Source organism: Bos taurus, chromosome 4 (genome assembly GCF_002263795.3).
Source record: "Bos taurus isolate L1 Dominette 01449 registration number 42190680 breed Hereford chromosome 4, ARS-UCD2.0, whole genome shotgun sequence".
NCBI classification, from domain to species: Eukaryota; Metazoa; Chordata; class Mammalia; order Artiodactyla; family Bovidae; genus Bos; species Bos taurus.
The window spans coordinates 104,255,272-104,273,435 of NC_037331.1; the positions used below are offsets into that span (position 1 = coordinate 104,255,272).

General features: G+C 41.6%; 1 protein-coding gene across 4 annotated transcripts; it reads right to left on the reverse strand.

Moving 5' to 3' along the window:
* Nucleotides 1-9,470: 9,470 nt before the first annotated feature.
* Nucleotides 9,471-18,123, reverse strand: MRPS33 (mitochondrial ribosomal protein S33). 4 transcript variants are annotated; one of them, XM_005205855.4, is made up of 5 exons: nucleotides 18,083-18,123; nucleotides 16,769-16,821; nucleotides 14,095-14,214; nucleotides 13,562-13,803; nucleotides 9,473-9,831 (listed from the first exon to the last, which is right to left on the reverse strand). In XM_005205855.4, the coding sequence occupies exons 4-5, from the start codon at nucleotides 13,774-13,776 to the stop codon at nucleotides 9,726-9,728; spliced, it is 321 nt and encodes a 106-aa protein (XP_005205912.1). In that variant the 5' UTR covers nucleotides 13,777-13,803; nucleotides 14,095-14,214; nucleotides 16,769-16,821; nucleotides 18,083-18,123; the 3' UTR covers nucleotides 9,473-9,725. The 4 variants fall into 4 exon arrangements, with proteins under 4 accessions (NP_001032694.1, XP_005205912.1, XP_010802871.1 ...); XM_010804569.4 differs by having other exon boundaries at nucleotides 17,940-18,123; NM_001037605.2 differs by lacking the exon at nucleotides 14,095-14,214 and having other exon boundaries at nucleotides 9,471-9,831; nucleotides 18,083-18,120.
* Between the last annotated feature and the right edge of the window lie 41 nt (nucleotides 18,124-18,164).

Here is an 18,164-nt window from a genome sequence, read left to right on the forward strand (position 1 = left end):
CTGCCTTCTGGGGGAACATGTAAGGGGCCATGTGTGTCGATCTCATGTTGCCATAGCCCTGCACCCCCAAGCCCATCTGTACCTTGCCAGGGCACCTGACGGAACCCCCAGTTCTACATTATGGGGCAGAATTTCACAGTGTGGTATGGCCCTCTCAGTGAATCCCATCAAAAGGACCCAGTGTCGGTGTGTCTTATTATTGATGTTAACCTGGATCTCCTGCTTAAGATGGTGTCTGTTAGATTTCTTTACCTTAAAGCTACTACTTTTCTCTTTGTAAATAACAGTTACTTAGGGGAGATGCTTTGAAAGCATACAAATATCTACATACTTTTGCCCACTAATTTTAGCATCCCATCAGTGCATCTTGCCTGCAGCAATGATTATGTGATGTTCTGATGGCGATTTTCTCTCTTCCTCATTCTTTACATTTTTAAGTTGCTATTCTTCAGTGCAAAGAAATAGAGGTAAACAATAGAATGGGAAAGACTAGAGATCTCTTCAAGAAAATTAGAGATACCAAGGGAACATTTCATGCAAAGATGGGAACAGTAAAGGACACAAACGATATGGACCTAACAGAAGCAGAAGATGTTAAGAAGAGGTGGCAAAATACACAGAAGAACTGTACAAAAAAAGATCCTCACAGCCCTGATAACCATGATGATGTGATCACTCACATGGAGCCAGACATCCTGGAATGCGATGTCAAGTGGGCCTTAGGAAGCATCACTACGAACAAAGCTAGTTGAGATGATGGAATTCCCTTTGAGCTATTTAAAATCCTAAAATATGATGCTGTGAAAGTGCTGCACTCAATATGTCAGCAAATCTGGAAAACTCAGCAGTAGCCACAGGACTGGAAAAGGTTAGTTTTCATTCCAATCCCAAAGAAGGACAATGCCAAAAAATGCTCAGACTACTGCACAAATGCACTCATCTCACACACTAGTAAAGTGATGCTCAAAATTCTCCAAGCCAGGCTTCAACAATATGTGAACCGTAAACTTCCAGATGTTCAAGGTGGATTTAGAAAAGGCAGAGGAACCAGAGATCAAATTGCCAACATCCATTGGATCATTGAAAAAGCAAGAGAGTTCCAGAAAAACATCTATTTCTGCTTTATTGACTATGCCAAAGCCTTTGACTGTGGATCACAATAAACTGTGGAAAATTCTGAAAGAGATGGGAATACCAGACCACCTGACCTGCCTCTTGAGAAATCTGTATGCAGGTCAGGAAGCAACAGTTAGAACTGGACATGGAACAACAGACTGGTTCCAAATAGGAAAAGGAGTATGTCAAGGCTGTATATTGTCACCCTGTTTATTTAACTTCTAGGCAGAGTACATCATGAGAAATGCTGGGCTAGAAGAAGCACAAGCTGGAATCAAGATTGCCGGGAGAAATATCAGTGACCTCAGATGTGCAGATGACACCACCCTTATGGCAGAAAGTAAAGAACTAAAGAACCTCTTGATGAAAGTGAAAGAGGAGAGTGAAACAGTTGGCTTAAAGCTCCATATTCAGAAAACGAAGATGATGGCATCCGGTCCCATCACTTCATGGGAAATAGATGGGGAAACAATAGAAACAGTGAGAGACTTTATTTTTTTGAACTCCAAAATCACTGTAGATGGTGACTGCAGCCATGAAATTAAAAGACACTTGTTCCTTGGAAGAAAAGCTATGACCAACCTAGATAGTGTGTTAAAAAGCAGAGACATTACGTTGCCGACAAAGGTCCATCTAGTCAAAGCTGTGGTTTTTCTAGTAGTCATGTATGGATGTGAGAGTTGGACTATAAAGAAAGGTGAGCACCGAAGAATTAATGCTTTTGAATTGTGGTGTTGGAGAAGACTCTTGAGAGTCCCTTGAACTACAAGGAGATCCAACCAGTCCATCCTAAAGGAAATCAGTCCTGAATATTCATTGGAAGGACTGATGCTGAAGCTCCAATACTTTGGCCACTTGATGCAAAGACCTGACTTATTGGAAAAGACCCTGATGCTGGGAAAGATTGAAGGCGGGAGAAGGGGATGACAGAGGATGAGATAGTTGGATGGCATCACCAACTCAATGGACATGAGTTTGAATAAGCTCCGGGAGTTGGTGATGGACAGGGAGGCCTGGTGTGCTGCAGTCCATGGGGTTGCATAGAGTCTGACACAACTGAGCAACTGAACTGAACTGATTCTTCTATAAGTAATAACAGTTGTTACTTCTCCCCAATTTATTTGTATTAATATGAACTCAAGGATATTTATTTTAATCTTTGGGTTTTAAACCAGCACTATTCTTATTTGTTCTGATGCTCAAATTGTTCCAGCTTTGGCCACTGAGAACTCTTTTAGGTTAAATTCCATGCCTTTTGAGCAAGTTCCCTCTTTTTTGAAAGGGCATTATTTTACTTTCTTGCGTTTTACCAACTGCAGCCTTGGAATCCACTTTCTCCAAGGAGCTGGGATTTCTTGTGTTATAGAATGGTATTTAAAAATAAAAATCTAGATGCTAAGTTGTATTTTTAGGTCAAAGGATATGGGTGTCATTAATGGCTCAGTATACTTGTCAATAGATTCTATTTCAATAAGGTTAAACTAAATATACTACCATCTGCTTCATGGGAGATAGATGGGGAAACAGTGGAAACAGTGTCAGACTTTATTTTTTTGGGGCTCCTAAATCACTGCAGATGGTGACTGCAGCCATGATATTAAAAGACACTTACTCCTTGGAAGGAAAGTTATGACCAACCTAGATAGCATATTGAAAAGCAGAGACATTACTTTGCCAACAAAGGTTCGTCTAGTCAAGGCTATGGTTTTTCCAGTGGTCATGTATGGATGTGAGAGTTGGACTATAAAGAAAGCTGAGCGCCAGAGAATTGATGCTTTTGAACTGTGGTGTTGGAGAAGACTCTTGAGAGTCCCTTGGACTGGAAGGAGATCCAACCAGTCCATTCTAAAGGAGATCAGCCCTGGGAATTCCTTGGAAGGAATGATGCTAAAGCTGAAACTCCAGTACTTTGGCCACCTCATGCAAAGAGTTGACTCATTTGAAAAGATTCTGATGCTGGGAGGGATTGGGGGCAGGAGGAGAAGGGGACAGACAGAGGATGAGATGGCTGGCTGGCACCACCAACTCAATGGATGTGAGTTTGAGTGAACTCCGGGAGTTGGTGATGGACAGGGAGGCCTGGCGTGTTGCGATTCATGGGGTCACAAAGAGTCGGACACGACTGAGTGACTGAACTGAACTGAACTGAAATATACTACCAACAGCAATCTTCCAGTTTTACTAAATCTTGTCGTCAATCCAAATGAATTATCATTCATTTTTCTCTTCCTTCATCCCTCCCTCCCTTTTTTCTTTCCTTCTCTTTTTTTCTAATATCGTGAGAAAAATTACTTTATTAATTTTCCAATTATAAGTAAGTTTGGGTCTTTCATTCATTCAGCCAAAATGTAGAGATTCTGACTACAAACCAGGTACTGTTCTAGGCACTGGGGATATGGTAATGAGTGTGAGTAAAATTCTTGTCCACATAGAGCTGGGTTTTTGCAGGAGGAAGAGACAATACATAAACTATTCACTGTGCCTGGTAGAAAAATGGAGCAGAAAAGGAGGTGAGGTTCACTAGTGAATAAATATTTGTGATTTGCAACTGAGTAGTCAGAGAAACGGAGAAGGCAATGGCACCCCACTCCAGTACTCTTGGCTGGAAAACCCCATGGGCGGAGGAGCCTGGTAGGCTGCAGTCCATGGGGTCGCTAAGAGTCAGAGACGACTGAGCAACTTCACTTTCACTTTTCACTTTCATGCATTGGGAAAGGAAATGGCAACCCACTCCAGTGTTCTTGCCTGGAGAATCCCAGGGACAGGGGAGCCTGGTGGGCCGCCGTCTATGAGGTCGCACAGAGTTGGACACGACTGAAGCGACTTAGCAGCAGCTAAGCAGCAGTCAGAGAAAGCTTTGTGAGGCGACCTTTGAACAAAGACTGAAAAAAGTGAGTGTAAGAGCCAGGTGGGACAGTTGGGGAGAGTGTGTTTGGAGGCAAAGTGTAAAGGCCCTGAGAGCAGAGTGTGTGTCCTCATGTGCTTGTTTACTAATTCTAGTTGCTCTTTTTGTGTCATTTGCCATTTTTCCTTTGTTAGTTGCATGTTTTTCTCATAAATCTGTATACTTAAAAAATATCCAATTTATTTGTCTTGTTTGCCATAAATATTTTTTGGTATCATTTAAAATTTTTCTTTTTTTAAATTTTTTTCCACTTTATTATTTTTTTTTTATTTAATTTAATTTTTAAACTTTACATAATTGTATTAGTTTTGCCAAATATCAAAATGAATCCACCACAGGTATACATGTGTTCCCCATCCTGAACCCTCCTCCCTCCTCCCTCCCCATACCATCCCTCTGGGTCGTCCCATTGCACTAGCCCCAAGCATCCAGTATTGTGCATCGAACCTAGACATCTGCTGGCCTTTTCACTTGGGGTTTTTTTTTATTACCTTGAGGTTACAGAAGTAAACATCTGTCCAAGTTTAACTAATGATTCAGTTTTATTCCCTTACACTTTCCATTAAAATTTTTCCCCCTGTATTTAATTACTGACCCATGCAATATTTATTTGGTGTATGGTACGAGGTGTTACGGAGAAGGAAATGGCAACCCACTCCAGTATTCTTGCCTGGAGAATCCTGTGGACGGAGGACCCTGGTGGGCTGCTGTCTGTGGGGTTGCATAGAGTCAGACATGACTGAAGCGACTTAGCATGAGGTGTTAAGTTGTTCTCCTACTCAGTTGCTAACAAATTGTCCCAATACCATTTATTAACAAATTTGTGAAGCATCCTTTATTATATGTTCACTATTATACAAACTATTTCTAGATTATCTTTTTCCCTTCATGATTTATTCTTGTATGAATACCAGTATCTTTAAAAACAATTTAAACTATATATTTCATCTGATATAGGTCTTCACATTATTCTTCATTTTCAGAATTTCTTTTGTGTTCTCTATTTTTCATTCCAAATGAAATTTTAAATCCTTTTATCAAACACCAGAAATGTATATTGAAATTTTGATAGAAATCATAAAATGAATTATATAAATTAAATGTAAACTATTAACATCTTAATAACACATAATCTTCCTATTTAGGTATATGGGATTCTGCTCCATTTATTCAATTTTTCTTTTACAACATCCAGTAGTTTCGTGAACTTTCTCATACTAAGACTTTCTCCTTACCTGGAATGGACACCTTGTTCTACTGCTGTCAAGGTCTAAAGATTTGCTCCTTCTGGGTTAGGAGAAGGCTTCAGGGTGGCTAAGGAATCTCATTTGAGGTAGAGCCACACTAGTTTGCCAGCTGGTGGGCTTTGGCCAAGTGACCTTAATAGTTCTTAAAGTGTGGTACCAGGCTAGCAGCATCAGGAACACTCAGGAAATGTTGCAAATGCAAATTCTTGGGCCCCTGGGAGCCCTACTGAGTAAGACAGTCTGGGGTGGGGCCCAGCTGTGCTTGACAAGCTCTCTCGATGATAATTGCTGAATACTAACGTCTGAGGAATAGTACTTTAATTATATATATATGTGTATATATATATATATTTAATTTGGCTGCGCCCGGTCTTAATTGTGGTAGAAAGGATCTTCCGTCTTCGCTGGGGCATGCAGGATCTTTAGTTGGGGCATGCAGTCTTAGTTGTGGCATGTGGGATCCAGTTCCCTGACCAGGGATTGAACCCAGGCCCCATGCATTAGGAGCAAGTCCAAGCACAGTGCTTAGCAAATGCTAAAATACTGGACAAAGGGCAGTTATTGTCGTGGTAATCCTCAGACTTAGCAGATCTGTGCTACGCTGTCATGTCACAAAAGGTACAGGGTCTGGAGTCAGGTGGCTCGGACTGAACCCTCAGTCTAAGACATTTGGAGCTGTGTGATTTTTGCTCCTAAGACCTAAGCCTCAGTTTCTGCAACTGTAAAAGGGGATACTTATGATATAGGAATTAAATAAGATTAGGCTTACAAAGCACAATCCCTGGCATCTGTAAGTGCTCTAAAACATTGACATTACTTGCAATCATGGTTGTCACTGCTTGTAAAGTTCCTGATGATTCAAACCACATTCATCTCTCAAAACGCTTCAAGTTCAGCATACATTTTTTACTGGTTTTCCAGTTATCTCCACATCCAGGGCTTTACTATTCGTTTCCTTGTTTTATCTAAGTCTTCTTGAATGTACTGCTGTTTGTTTTGGTGATTTTATCTTATATGTAATTTTAAATATATATAAAATATATTTTATATAAATATGCATATATTTTAATATATGTATATATTTTAATATATATAAATATATATATATAATTTTTTAAAAGAAATGCTTCCTTTTGAACTTATAAATGAGTACTTAAGGACCATGAAGTCAGGATTGGCACGTTGAAAGACATTTCCCTCTGCCTTTTGCTCTTGAAGTTTATTCCTCTCATTCTCTAAATTTGAGACTTAAAAGGTTTGGGAAAAGTGTGTGAGGAAAGAGGAAAAAGGTGAAGAGGGTGGAATTTTATTTTTTTAAACTTTTAATTTTATATTGGAGTATAGCCGATTAACAATGTTGTGATATTTTCAAGGGGACAGAAGAGACTCGGCCATACAGACACATGTATCCATTTGAGGGTGGAATTTTAAATTCTTTTTTTGTGGGATTAGCTTCATAAATAAAAGCATTATTATGTATGTGTGTGCTTTTTTTTTTAAGTTACTGGAACCCATGATTACAGAAACAGTAAAATGCATCTCACACCTTCTTCCTGAACCTACCATGCTGCTTGTAGAGAACTCATATTTTTAGCACGTATTCATCAACATTGCCTTGGAAAAATCTGCTAGTAAGACAAAAGCAAATCTTAGTCATACAAATAGCTGTCTGTAAAAACATTTGATTAATCTCTTATAGTATACCTAGTCTTTTTCACAAATGTTTTCACTAATCCCATGAAGTACTATCATGATTTTACAGAGGCAGAAAGTCTCGGAGGTTGTAAGGGACTTAATGTCTCCTAGCTGGTGAGTAGAACTATGTCACAAACCCGTGAGTTTTGAATAATGGGTTTGAGAAACCCAGTCTCTTTTTACTAAGCCATTCAAGGGTGAAATCCTCCATGCACATCAAACACTAGAGGGAAAACAGTTTTGGTTGTGACCAGAGAAATTAAACCACCTGGCAAAACCCAAAAAGGGGTTTTTTCTAGTTGCAGTTAGTTCTTAACTGCTGGTCGCTGGTGTCCTGAAATGTGTTGATTCCATGGACTTAAGAATTGACCCTTCCCTCTCATCTTTTACTTTCTGTCTGGTCCACCATTCGGTACAGATTGTTTTGAGCTGCACAGTTTCCTTATCGCTTGGTTTTAGGGTGCAGCTCACGTACAGATGCATTTTACCCTTAGTTTCTTTCAGCATGGAGCAGTGCCACGCTAATCTGCTGAATTGTCTACAGCTTTCCTGTCAAACAGTGCTAAGGCTCTTTGGAGGCTCAGGGACCATCAGCACACCAATATACCGATCCTTGGCTTGTTTTCTGACTCAGGGGAGCTGTTGACATCTAATGCAGTCACTCTCTTTAAAGTATCAAGCTAATGCTCCTCAGTTCCTCAGTCTTTCCCTGAAAAGGTGGCGATGGCGTGATTCAGAACATCCATTTAGCTACAGTGGGTTCGGGCTGCAAGCCTGTTTCTCAGCCCAGCATCCTGGAGCCCATCTACTCAGCAGGCTCCTCTGCACTGGCCAAGAGTAACAGTGTATCTGCACTTTCCTGAGGGAGTCCCCAGGATCTGGTCAATACAACACACGCCTGTTCATTCCCACGATCCTAGTGACTAAGGCTATCCGTCTGTGTCCTCTACAATCAGCATGGGCCAGGTGCTCAGCAAAGTTCTAACTGAACGGATTCTCAGCTTTCTGTTGAAATTCATGTCTATCAGATGGAACTATCCATTTTTAGGTATTTCTTATTTTTATCAACTGTAATATAGGCCCTAGCCATACCATCTGGATAAGTATCTCTAAAAATACCATTTATCTAAACATATGGAGCAAGATTCCTACTAGTTCAGGAATTATTCACAGGGCAGTTACTGCCAATACTGCCAGTGTTGCAGGGAAAGAAAATTACGGCTAGGGCAGTGGCTGTTGGTGCCTTGCCAGTGGGGAACAGGGGTTAAAGGTGCTTTATTTTCCACAATAATCTGCATATAGTTAGCGCTTCTGTACTGTACACTTAAAAAGTCAGGATGGTAACTTTTATGATTTTGCCACAGTAAAAATATTTTAAAAATTTCCTAGACAGTGCTTGAGATCTTCAGAATACTTGGGGGAAAAAAAAATCAGAGAAGCTCTTGCATCTCAGTGGAAACTCACTGCTGCTGCTGCTGCTAAGTCACTTCAGTCATGTCCGACTGAGTGACCCCAGGGACGGCAGCCTACCAGGCTCCCCCGTCCCTGGTTCTCCAGGCAAAAACACTGGAGTGGGTTGTCATTTCCTTCTCCAATGCAGGAAAGTGAAAAGTGAAAGTGAAGTTGCTCAGTCATGTCTGACTCTCAGTGACCCCATGGACTGCAGCCTACCAGGCTCCTCCATCCATGGGATTTTCCAGGCAAGAGTACTGGAGTGGGGTGCCATTGCCTTCTAGAATACAATAAAAAGCTAATCTGGTTAAGTTAAATGTGTACAAGTTAATCTGGCTAAGTCCAAGCTTTTTCAAAGAACCTGCAAAACCCTTCATCGTCTGGCTTTTGTCTCATCATACCTAAAGTCATACGAGTCAGTATGTTTTCAGTTCCTCAACCTGGAGCATTTCCTTTTATCTTTGGGCTTTGCCAATGGATGTTTTCTATGCCTCTAATGCTTTTCCACCGTTTTTATTCTGCCCCACCCTAATTTATTCTTCAGAGCTCTTTAGGGAGGCCTTCTTTAAACTACCTAACGAAGTTTTGGCCTCTTGGTATCCCTCTGGATCAATCCATCGATCCATTCACATTCTCACAGAAGTCTGGATTTTTCCTTTGTAGCATATAATACAATTGTATTTGTGTAACTGTGTAATATCAGTCTCTCGCACGGGACTGAAAGTTCCATGAAGCAGGGACTATTTCCTGCAAACCACTGTATTACCAGGGCTCTGGCAGCTTGTATAAAGCAGGTATTCGGTACTCTCCTACCAGGCACAGCCTTTTATCCCACAAACTTACCTTGCAGATATTCTCAAAGGAGTAGGCAGAGAGGAACATAAAGTTTGTGAGCTTGGTGGTGGAGACAGTGGTTGAACAGCCAGAGAGATCAAAGAGTTTAGGGGTGGTTTAGGTGGGGAGGCAAGAAGGGAGTAATGAGGACGTTCATTTAATGAGTCTCCCCTCCACTCCCCCAACATCCCATCCCCTCCCAAACCAGTCATTCAACAATAAATAGTCATGCATTCCATTTCTTTGGGGAATAAGGTAAACCTCAGATTACAGAACCAAGGCAGATAATTTTGCAGAATTACAGTGAAACCAGTCACAGTTCAACTGGGTTAGATTTCAACATGGAGATGATGGTGTTCCTCCAAACAGCCTTCAACCTGCGAAGCTGACACTCCTCCAGGATGTGGATGGACCGTAAATACACTTCCTCCTGCTTTCAGCCGCTGAGAGAGAAGTCCTCCCCTGGCGGACTAGCACTATTTCTTTTTCGCTGCTCTTTTCCCTTCTCCTTTCCTTGGCTTCACCTTTCCACGAAGCTTCTTTAGACGCAGCTGCTCATCCTTGAAGTCCTGATGTTCGTCTCTGAAAGGAGAAAAGAAAAAAATAATTAGCCAGTATTTTTACCAGACTGGAGAAGTACACCTGTCTAGAATGTTCCCTCAGGTAGTTCTGGTTATCAAACTCTGACTTCTACAGCTTAGTGAACAGAAAGGATAGGGAGCCCCTGAGGTACAGAGGGGCTGTGTTCCCAGAGTTCATTTCTAAGTCAGTTTGCCCTTACAGAAGCGAGGTCACGAACAGCAGTTACTTGCCAAGCCCATCCGTGTAAACTGATATAACTAGGATTCAACACTAATAATTTCCCCAGGTTTCCCTTAACACCAAGACTACACAGTGATGGGGGCAGAAAGTGGGTATAAGCTTCAGTAGCTACATGAGACCCTGGGAGGCCCAGGGATCAGCACCTAAGGGGACACGTGTGGAGGAAGCCGCCTGGATGACAGTGGATGAGTCACACAGAAGGCTGCTGGGGAGTCTCCAGCAGAAGGAAGCTGCGTCAGCAGAGAGGAACTCCACAGACAAGCCCTTGAGGAATCAAGGCGGCCAGGGCTGTTTGTACATATTAATAGGGTGTAAGCTGAAGACTGCCTGTACTGTATAAAAATGTCTGCATTTTACAATTAAACATGGTCATTCCTCAGTATCCTTGGGGGACTGGCTCTAAGACGCCCCCCACCAATAGATACTAAAATCCACTGGTGCTCAAGTCCCTTATATAGCATAGCATATAATCTACACATATCCTCCTGTGTACTTTAAATCATCTACTTATAATACTTAATAAAATAAATGTAAATGTTATATATAAAGAGTTGCCAGTGCATGGCAAATTCAAGGTTTGTTTCTTGGGACTTTCTGGAATTTTTTTTAATATTTTCAATCTGTGGTTGGTTGAATCTACAGATAGCTAACCTGTGGATAAGGAGGGCCTAAAACAGTATCGTGTTTCGATATGTAAGCTCTGGAACCCATGTGACCCTGGGTTCAAGCTACAGCTCCACCACCTAGTAGCTGTGTGACCTTGGGTGAGGATCCTTCCCTCTCTGCACCCTGGTCTCCTCACCTGTTTGAGTGTGGATAGTGGTAAACTAATTACATGTAAGAGAGTGGTTTCCCGGGCCCAATTTTTAACTCCTGATGCTCTTTTTTTTAGGGTTTCCCTGGTAGCTCAGCTGGTAAAGAATCCAATGCAGGAGACCCTGGTTCGATCCCTGGGTCAGGAAGATACCCTGGAGAAGGGCATGGCAACCCACTCCAGTATTCTTGCCTGGAGAATCCCCATGGACAGAGGAGCCTGGTGGGCTACAGTCCACAGGTCACAGAGTCCGACATGACTGAGGACTAAGCACACACAGCACAGCTGCTTTTAAATTTTTTTATTCTTTAATTTTTGGCTGTGCCGTGTGACTTGTGGGATCTTAGTTCCCCAGTCAGAGATTGAACCCGGGCCCTTGGCAGTGAAAGCTCAGAGTCTTAACTGCTGGACCACCAAGGAGTTCCCCCAGGTTGTTTTAAAAAATAGATAGGTTTTTAGGGTTGGATACAGACCTCTCTGGGATTAGCTATGCGCTGTGCTTTGCTCAGTCGCTCAGCTGTGTTCAACACTTTGCGACCTGATGGACGGTAGCCCGCCAGGCTCCTCTGTCCATGGGATTCTCCAGGCAAGAATGCTAGAGTGGGCTGCCATGCCCTCCTCAGGATTAGCTATGATTGCCCCCAAGTAAGTCACTCTCAAAAAAGCAGCCAGAGTAACTCTTCTGAGACATAAGTCAGATCATGTCACTCCTCTCTGTTCACAGCCTGGCAAATCACTCTCTGCTTTCTCAGCCCGCTTCACAACCTGCCTCCTGTCCCATGGTTTTCCCGTCAGCCTGTGAGGCTCCTGGAACAGACGAGGCGTATTCCTCAAGGTCTTTGCTCTGCTTTGGCCTCTGCCTTGAAAGGTCTTCCTTGGGTACCCCCGGCTCACTCTCCAGCCTTAAGTCTCTGCGGAAACCTCTCTTCTCAGTGAGGTACCCTGACTGTTCCGTTTAATACTGTGGTCTGTCCTTGGCCTGCCCACTGAGGGCCCATCAGCACTCGTGATCCTGCTCAGCTGGCTCTACTATGTTTTCCCCCTGCATCACATTCAACTTTGTAACATACCACATAATTTACTTATTTAGTATGTTTTTCCCTCTCTTCTTCCCTCCTGTCAATCATTTCTGACAACCCCCTCAGGCAGAAATAAAATTCCATAGGCAGGGGTCTTTGTGGCTGAATCGCCCAAGCACCTGCTTGATGGAATGAGTCACTGTTTTTGAGACCCTGATTCCCTCCCCGTTTTGTAGGTCTTTGAAAGATTTTTTTTTTTATTGAAGTCTGTCTGCTTTCATCCTGCCTGACTCCCCAGGAGGCCTTGTGTTAGAGGCACCGTTTACTGTACCTAGTGACTACATACGTGAAAATAATTGTGCTTCTCCATGGATAACTAAAGCTAAGTGTTTTTCCTCTGTCCCCAAAGACAGTTGAGGCTTTATTTTTCAAACAAATGGGGAGCAGCAGCAAAAAAGTAAATTAAAATAACTGAAGGTAATTTTGATATGGGTTATGATTTTCTACTCAGGACATGTGTCTTTCAATATTTTATTTTATTTTAAGAATAAAATTAATTTTTATTTTTTGAGCCAAGACTTTAGTGAGATAATCCCAAAAGCAATTCCAGAAATTCAAAATACATCATGGATTATCATCTCTAGTGATATATTAACGAAGAAAATCTATTTTGTTCATAGAACGTTTCCCTTGTGCCCATCTTAAATGCCTGCATATGGAAGGTACTTAAAAAAGAAAAAAAATCTGTTGGGTAAATGAATGTACCAATCTCTAGTTATTTGGAATGAACTGTTAATCTTATTATATTAGAGCGAACAATCCCAAATTAATTTTTGTAACATCGCCCTAAGACAATTAAAACATGTTAAATTAAAAAAAAAAAGTAGGCATTTGACTTGATACAATTATGTACTATTTAAATTCTTGTATAATGAGCATGTATTCGTTTGGTAATTAAGACATTTTTTAAAAGAAAAACGATCACAGGGGTATTTGATCTTTTTTCTTTTTAGAGCAGCGTATTATCTTAAGCGCCCACTTCCTACACATGCACGAACATACAAATGCATGGTGGAAAGAGCCCGCTACTCTTACTATTACATATCATTATCCTATTATAATATCGATTACCTATTACCCGTAAAGGTAAACTTCAGCTTTAGTATACCAAAAAGGGTACCAATTAAAAATGCCCAAAGAGGGTGAAAGGAAATAAGAAATCCAACAAAACTGCCATCAGGAAGGAAAGGAGGCTCCCCCTCACCAGTTAGGAAGCAGGTCGGCTGCGCCCTTTTCATCTGACCAGCAGGATCTGCTCAGTGTGTGGACCCGTTTCCCCTGCATCCACTGAGCGCTCTTAGATTAACGACTAACTCAAGGTCTCTCTATAGCTCGGTATCTAGTCACTGTTAGTCACATCTTAGACATAATTAAGGTATGTCTTCTAGTAAGTGCACGTTCCCTTTTTTTTCTTAGTATACTCATTATGGACAATTTTGAAAGCTTTCCCCTCCCACAACTGTACCTTTTGAACTACCTGGGCACTATTATAAGAACCAAAAAACTATGAAAGTAGAAAGACTAATTTTTTCCCTTTCTGATCTATTAAACAAACCTCCTATAGGTTACTCTTTGTGGGTTTTTTTTTTGTCATTACCTGTAGAGGCCAACAGAACGTAGTATCCCCATGAGTGCAAAGTAAGTGTTGTGATTTGGATACCAGTCGTAAGTCTCCTTCCTCTTGGCCAAAGGCTGCTCACTGAACAGCTTCACCACTTTCATGGATTTGGAATCAGTAGGCCTGGCAACCTCACTGAATAGCCGGGCACTCAGACGACTCATGCGCAAGGCATATTCTGAAAGTGAAGACATTTCTTGAGCAGCAAGGAACAAGAGGCCCTATAGAAAAATGAGAACACAAATGGTTCATGTTAAGAAATTCCCAGATTATCTAAGGAATGCTTTACAAAGTGAAAACACAGAGAGCCACCCATGACTTAGTTCCTGTTGGCAGGACACGCCTTGGGGTTGAGAAATGTCCACAGTTAGAGGGGATGCACAGTTCCTTTGCATGCTTTCCCCTTGCATCTTTTACGTTGGGTGTTCGCATGATTACTCCTGTGCTGTAATGCCCTTTTGACAATGAACAGTTTTGTGATTTAATAGGTTATTTACTGATAGTCAGCTTACCTATTTGTAGGCTAGATGAGGACAGGGAAACAAGTCATCCAGCCACAGCATCTGTTATTATACCTTCAGAAAACACCGACTTCAGCACTCTGCAGAATAAACATGCTGACTGCTTGCCATCTAAAGGTTTAATCATGGTGGAGAAATAATTATGCTGTTGTCTTTATTATCAGCCCTTTGAACACTGTTCTCCTCAAGGGCTCCAGATGGCTCTGAGAATGGCTAATGAGTTATGAGGTCATTTAGCCTCTAGGTTGCTGGATTGGATTCTGCCTAGAGACGGAGAGCCAGTTGGGAAAAACAGAGATAGTAGTCTTATAGGAATTAACTCGACGGCTCAAAAGATTCATTTTATTCCTGAATAAAAGGCATTTATGAGTTGTGATGTGACGTGTCTTATCTTCCATCTTATATATTCTGTTTTAATGAAAGCTTGCTAAATTCGTATTAGCTGAAAACAGTAACTTTTTCTTTGGAGGCATAAAATGGTGAAATAGTGTAAGAATGATATCTGCAATATGCAGAAATTACAGGTAATATATATCGAAGATTATATAAGTGATACATTAAAAATCAAGACTGTTCACAAGTACTATACCAGTATTTTATAACTATAAATGGAATATTACCTTTAAAAATTGTGCATCACTATAGAGTATATCTGTAACATATAATATTGTACATCAGCTATAATTCAATTACAAAAGCAGTAGAGAGTTTCTTATATTAGAAAAAAGAATGATGCTAGCAGACTAACTCTCATTCCATTTTAGTTCAAATTTAAGTGTAACTGTCAGCAGAGTATACTAATTTACATAAACTTTTGTAGTGACATGAGAGTTTTGTTGACTAAGACAGTATCCTGGGGGACAGTTCATCTAGGATGAAAAGGAGTTGACCTCTGAATAGAAAAAAAGGCATCAACTTATCTTGAAAAACCAATGGAAGAAATGTATTAAAAAAAAAACTCTCCTAAACAGGAATGCTGCCAAGTAAATGTCAAAATTGCTCTAGCAATTTAAATACCCAGTATTTAAAGAACTTTTCATGTCCATTCCAAGATCCACTGAAAGAGCCTGAAGGATGACCTGAAACCAATTTCAGGTCAATCTCTAACCAGTTACCTTCTGAAAACCAACCAAGCAATCTTGGGCCAACAGTGCCACCTGAAGGCCAGCAATGGGAGAACGGTCAGGTCCACGGTCTCCCAGCCCCTCTCCCCTCCATCTGTGCAAGCCTTACTCCTTTCAGCACTCTGTTGCAGGATTCCCTTCTTTCCCAACTCTTGCTCCACTGTGGATGGGGGTGGGTTGGTGTTGTTAGGGCTAGGTTTATAATTTCATCAATGAGAAAAAGTCACTAACAGTTTAACATATAAAGAGAATATAATAACGTATCAGGTTTTGCACATTACCAGAAGTTGCCTTCAGAAGCTACAAAAAGTTTCTTTGCATGCATTATCTTTTCTCCTCCCTCCACCCTTCAGTTCAGTTCAGTCACTTAGTCATGTCTGACTCTCTGCGACCCCATGAACTGCAGCACGCCAGGCCTCCCTGTCCATCACCAACTCCCGGAGTTCAACCAAAATTGGGTGAACGATTACCTATTGTCTCTAAATATGAGTCTCCCTTTCGGAAAACAAAGCTTGCAGGACTGTGTGAGAAATAAGACAGTGGCACTGAATAAATGGCAAACTTAAAAAAGCAAAAACTTAAACGTGCTTGGTATTCATACATTCTATATACAGACACATTTGTTTGTTCCTTGTCCTCATTTAACCACACACAAAAGGAGATGCATACTCCATGCGGCTGAACCTGTGCCTCCCTGGAATGGTATCCTCACTTACAAACACTGACACCCAGGGAAACACAGGGGAGGGGACCACAGCTTGGCAGTAAGGAGGAAGGGACTCACCAGGACTGTGGTCATTGAAAGCAACACAGGATGCTAAGTCATCTCCATGCCAGCCTTGGAAGGCAGCAAAGTGCTGGGACATGGCTCATGGATAATAAGGTCTCATTAGAATCCAATGGAGGGCTTCCCTAGTAGTCCAATGGTTAAGAATCTGCATGCCAGTGCAGGGGACATGGGCTTGATCCCTGGTCTGGGAAGATTCCATGTGCCACGGGGCAACTAAGCCCATGTGCTGCAATTGGTGATCCCGCTCACTAGAGCCTGCGCTCTGCATCAGGAGAAGCCACCACAATGAGAAGCCTGAGCGCTGCTACTAGAGAAAAGTCCACATGCAGCGATGAAGAACCAGTGCAGCAACACATAAGTAAATAAATAGAAAGATTTGTTAAAAAAACAATAAGAAGAATCCTATGGAAATGGTCATATCACAAACTCAAGTCCTAGAACTTTTCTGATGGAGAAAGAGAATGAGCCTCTTCAAACCTGAAACAATTTACTAGAAACAAAGAAGCACTTGCTAAATAGAAACAAACAAAATGGCTGTAACAATTACCAGTTACTGCTCTGTAGCCTCTTACAGAGCACAGACCAATATGCTCCTGATGAAGGATGGCATAGGTGCTAGGTAATCCTTTCTTTCACATAGATTAGAACAGCTCAAGAGTTATGCTGTCCCTAAATACTGGTCCTGAGACTGGCAAACTGCCACTCATCACTAGCTTTGATTTTTTTTTTTTTAAGATTGGGAAAGCCTTACCTAGGACTTTTCAGGATCCTCGTATGTCCCTTTATGGAAACTTTCAACTTTATCTTAAAAACAAACAAACAAAAAAGAACATGATTACTGCGTGAAAGACATTAAGGTAAAAGGCAAGTAAATTAGATTTTTATCCACATGAGGCCACTTAAAATATCAAATTTTCTTTAAATGTGAACTAAATAAAAGAGTATCATGAAGAAAAATTACCTGGACTGAAAATGCTAAGTAAAAACGAATTACTGAAATGTGCTGGAGCAAGACAGGAGAAAATGTCCGTATTATTGCTTTAGCATATAAAGGTAAGTTTCTGTATCTTTCTGATAGGTCTGATGCAGTAAAAAGGTCAGATTTGTACAGTAACTGACTTTGGATTATGTTTGCCTTTTTTCTTTGAAAAGTGTGGATGATGTTCAAGAGTTCTTAATCTGGGTATACCTCAGTGTGGCCAATCTCGAGGAGCTGTATTTAGAAGCATGAAAGGTGTGTGTGTGTAAATTCTGCTGCGGAGGCAGGCTTCTCAAAAACCACTGGTTAGTGGACAGCACCAGCTTTAGAGTACACAAAGATGGCTGGAATTTTGCCTTTCTCCTTTAATGTTCATATCGTGTTTGTAGTAGTATGTATTCTTTGCTTTCCTTTTCTCATCTACTACAGGACAGTTATACTAACTCACTGTCTTGCCAGGGTGACAGGCAAAAGTCATGGCACAATGCCTGCCCTAACAGTCATCAGTCAAGGAAGTCGCACACTGTGCACGCGTGTTTCACACACACACAAAGCCAATCTAGACACAACGCTTTATTATTTTTAAAGCTTGGCGCTAATTATTTTACTGGGTCTCGGAGACATGAACGGCTCTGAATGTAGGCCAAGCTTTACTCATTTCAACAAGAACACCCCCAACCCCCTCCAACTGCCTGGATCACACCTCTCTCCTGTGACGGAAGCAACAGTGTCAAGCTGGGCTTTCCGCTAATACATTTAAGCTGATACAACTTATCTGCATTACCCCCGACTTCCACACACCTAAGGCCGACTGATGAGCATAGAAACCAAGACTTGAATGCTGCCTGATCAGAGTAATTGGGCCGGAGAGGAAACTACGCCAGGGCCCTTCGTTTGGTAAATTCAAGTTAAGCAGGAGAAGGCCAAGTTGTTTGGGTGATACCTGTGAAATCTCCGAGCTGGTTAATGAAACTGACTCCTCCTATTCTTGGCGACTCTACAAGATTGGAGACCCCCGTTCGGTCTCTAAAGCCATCGCCCACAACTCACTACAGAGCCCGCCCTAAAAGTCACGTACGGCCTTACCTACTTGTGACCTCTCCTGTGAGCCATTTTCCCGGAAGGCCAGCCCCCAGCCCGCCCCCAAGTGCCCGCCAGAGTCTCCAGT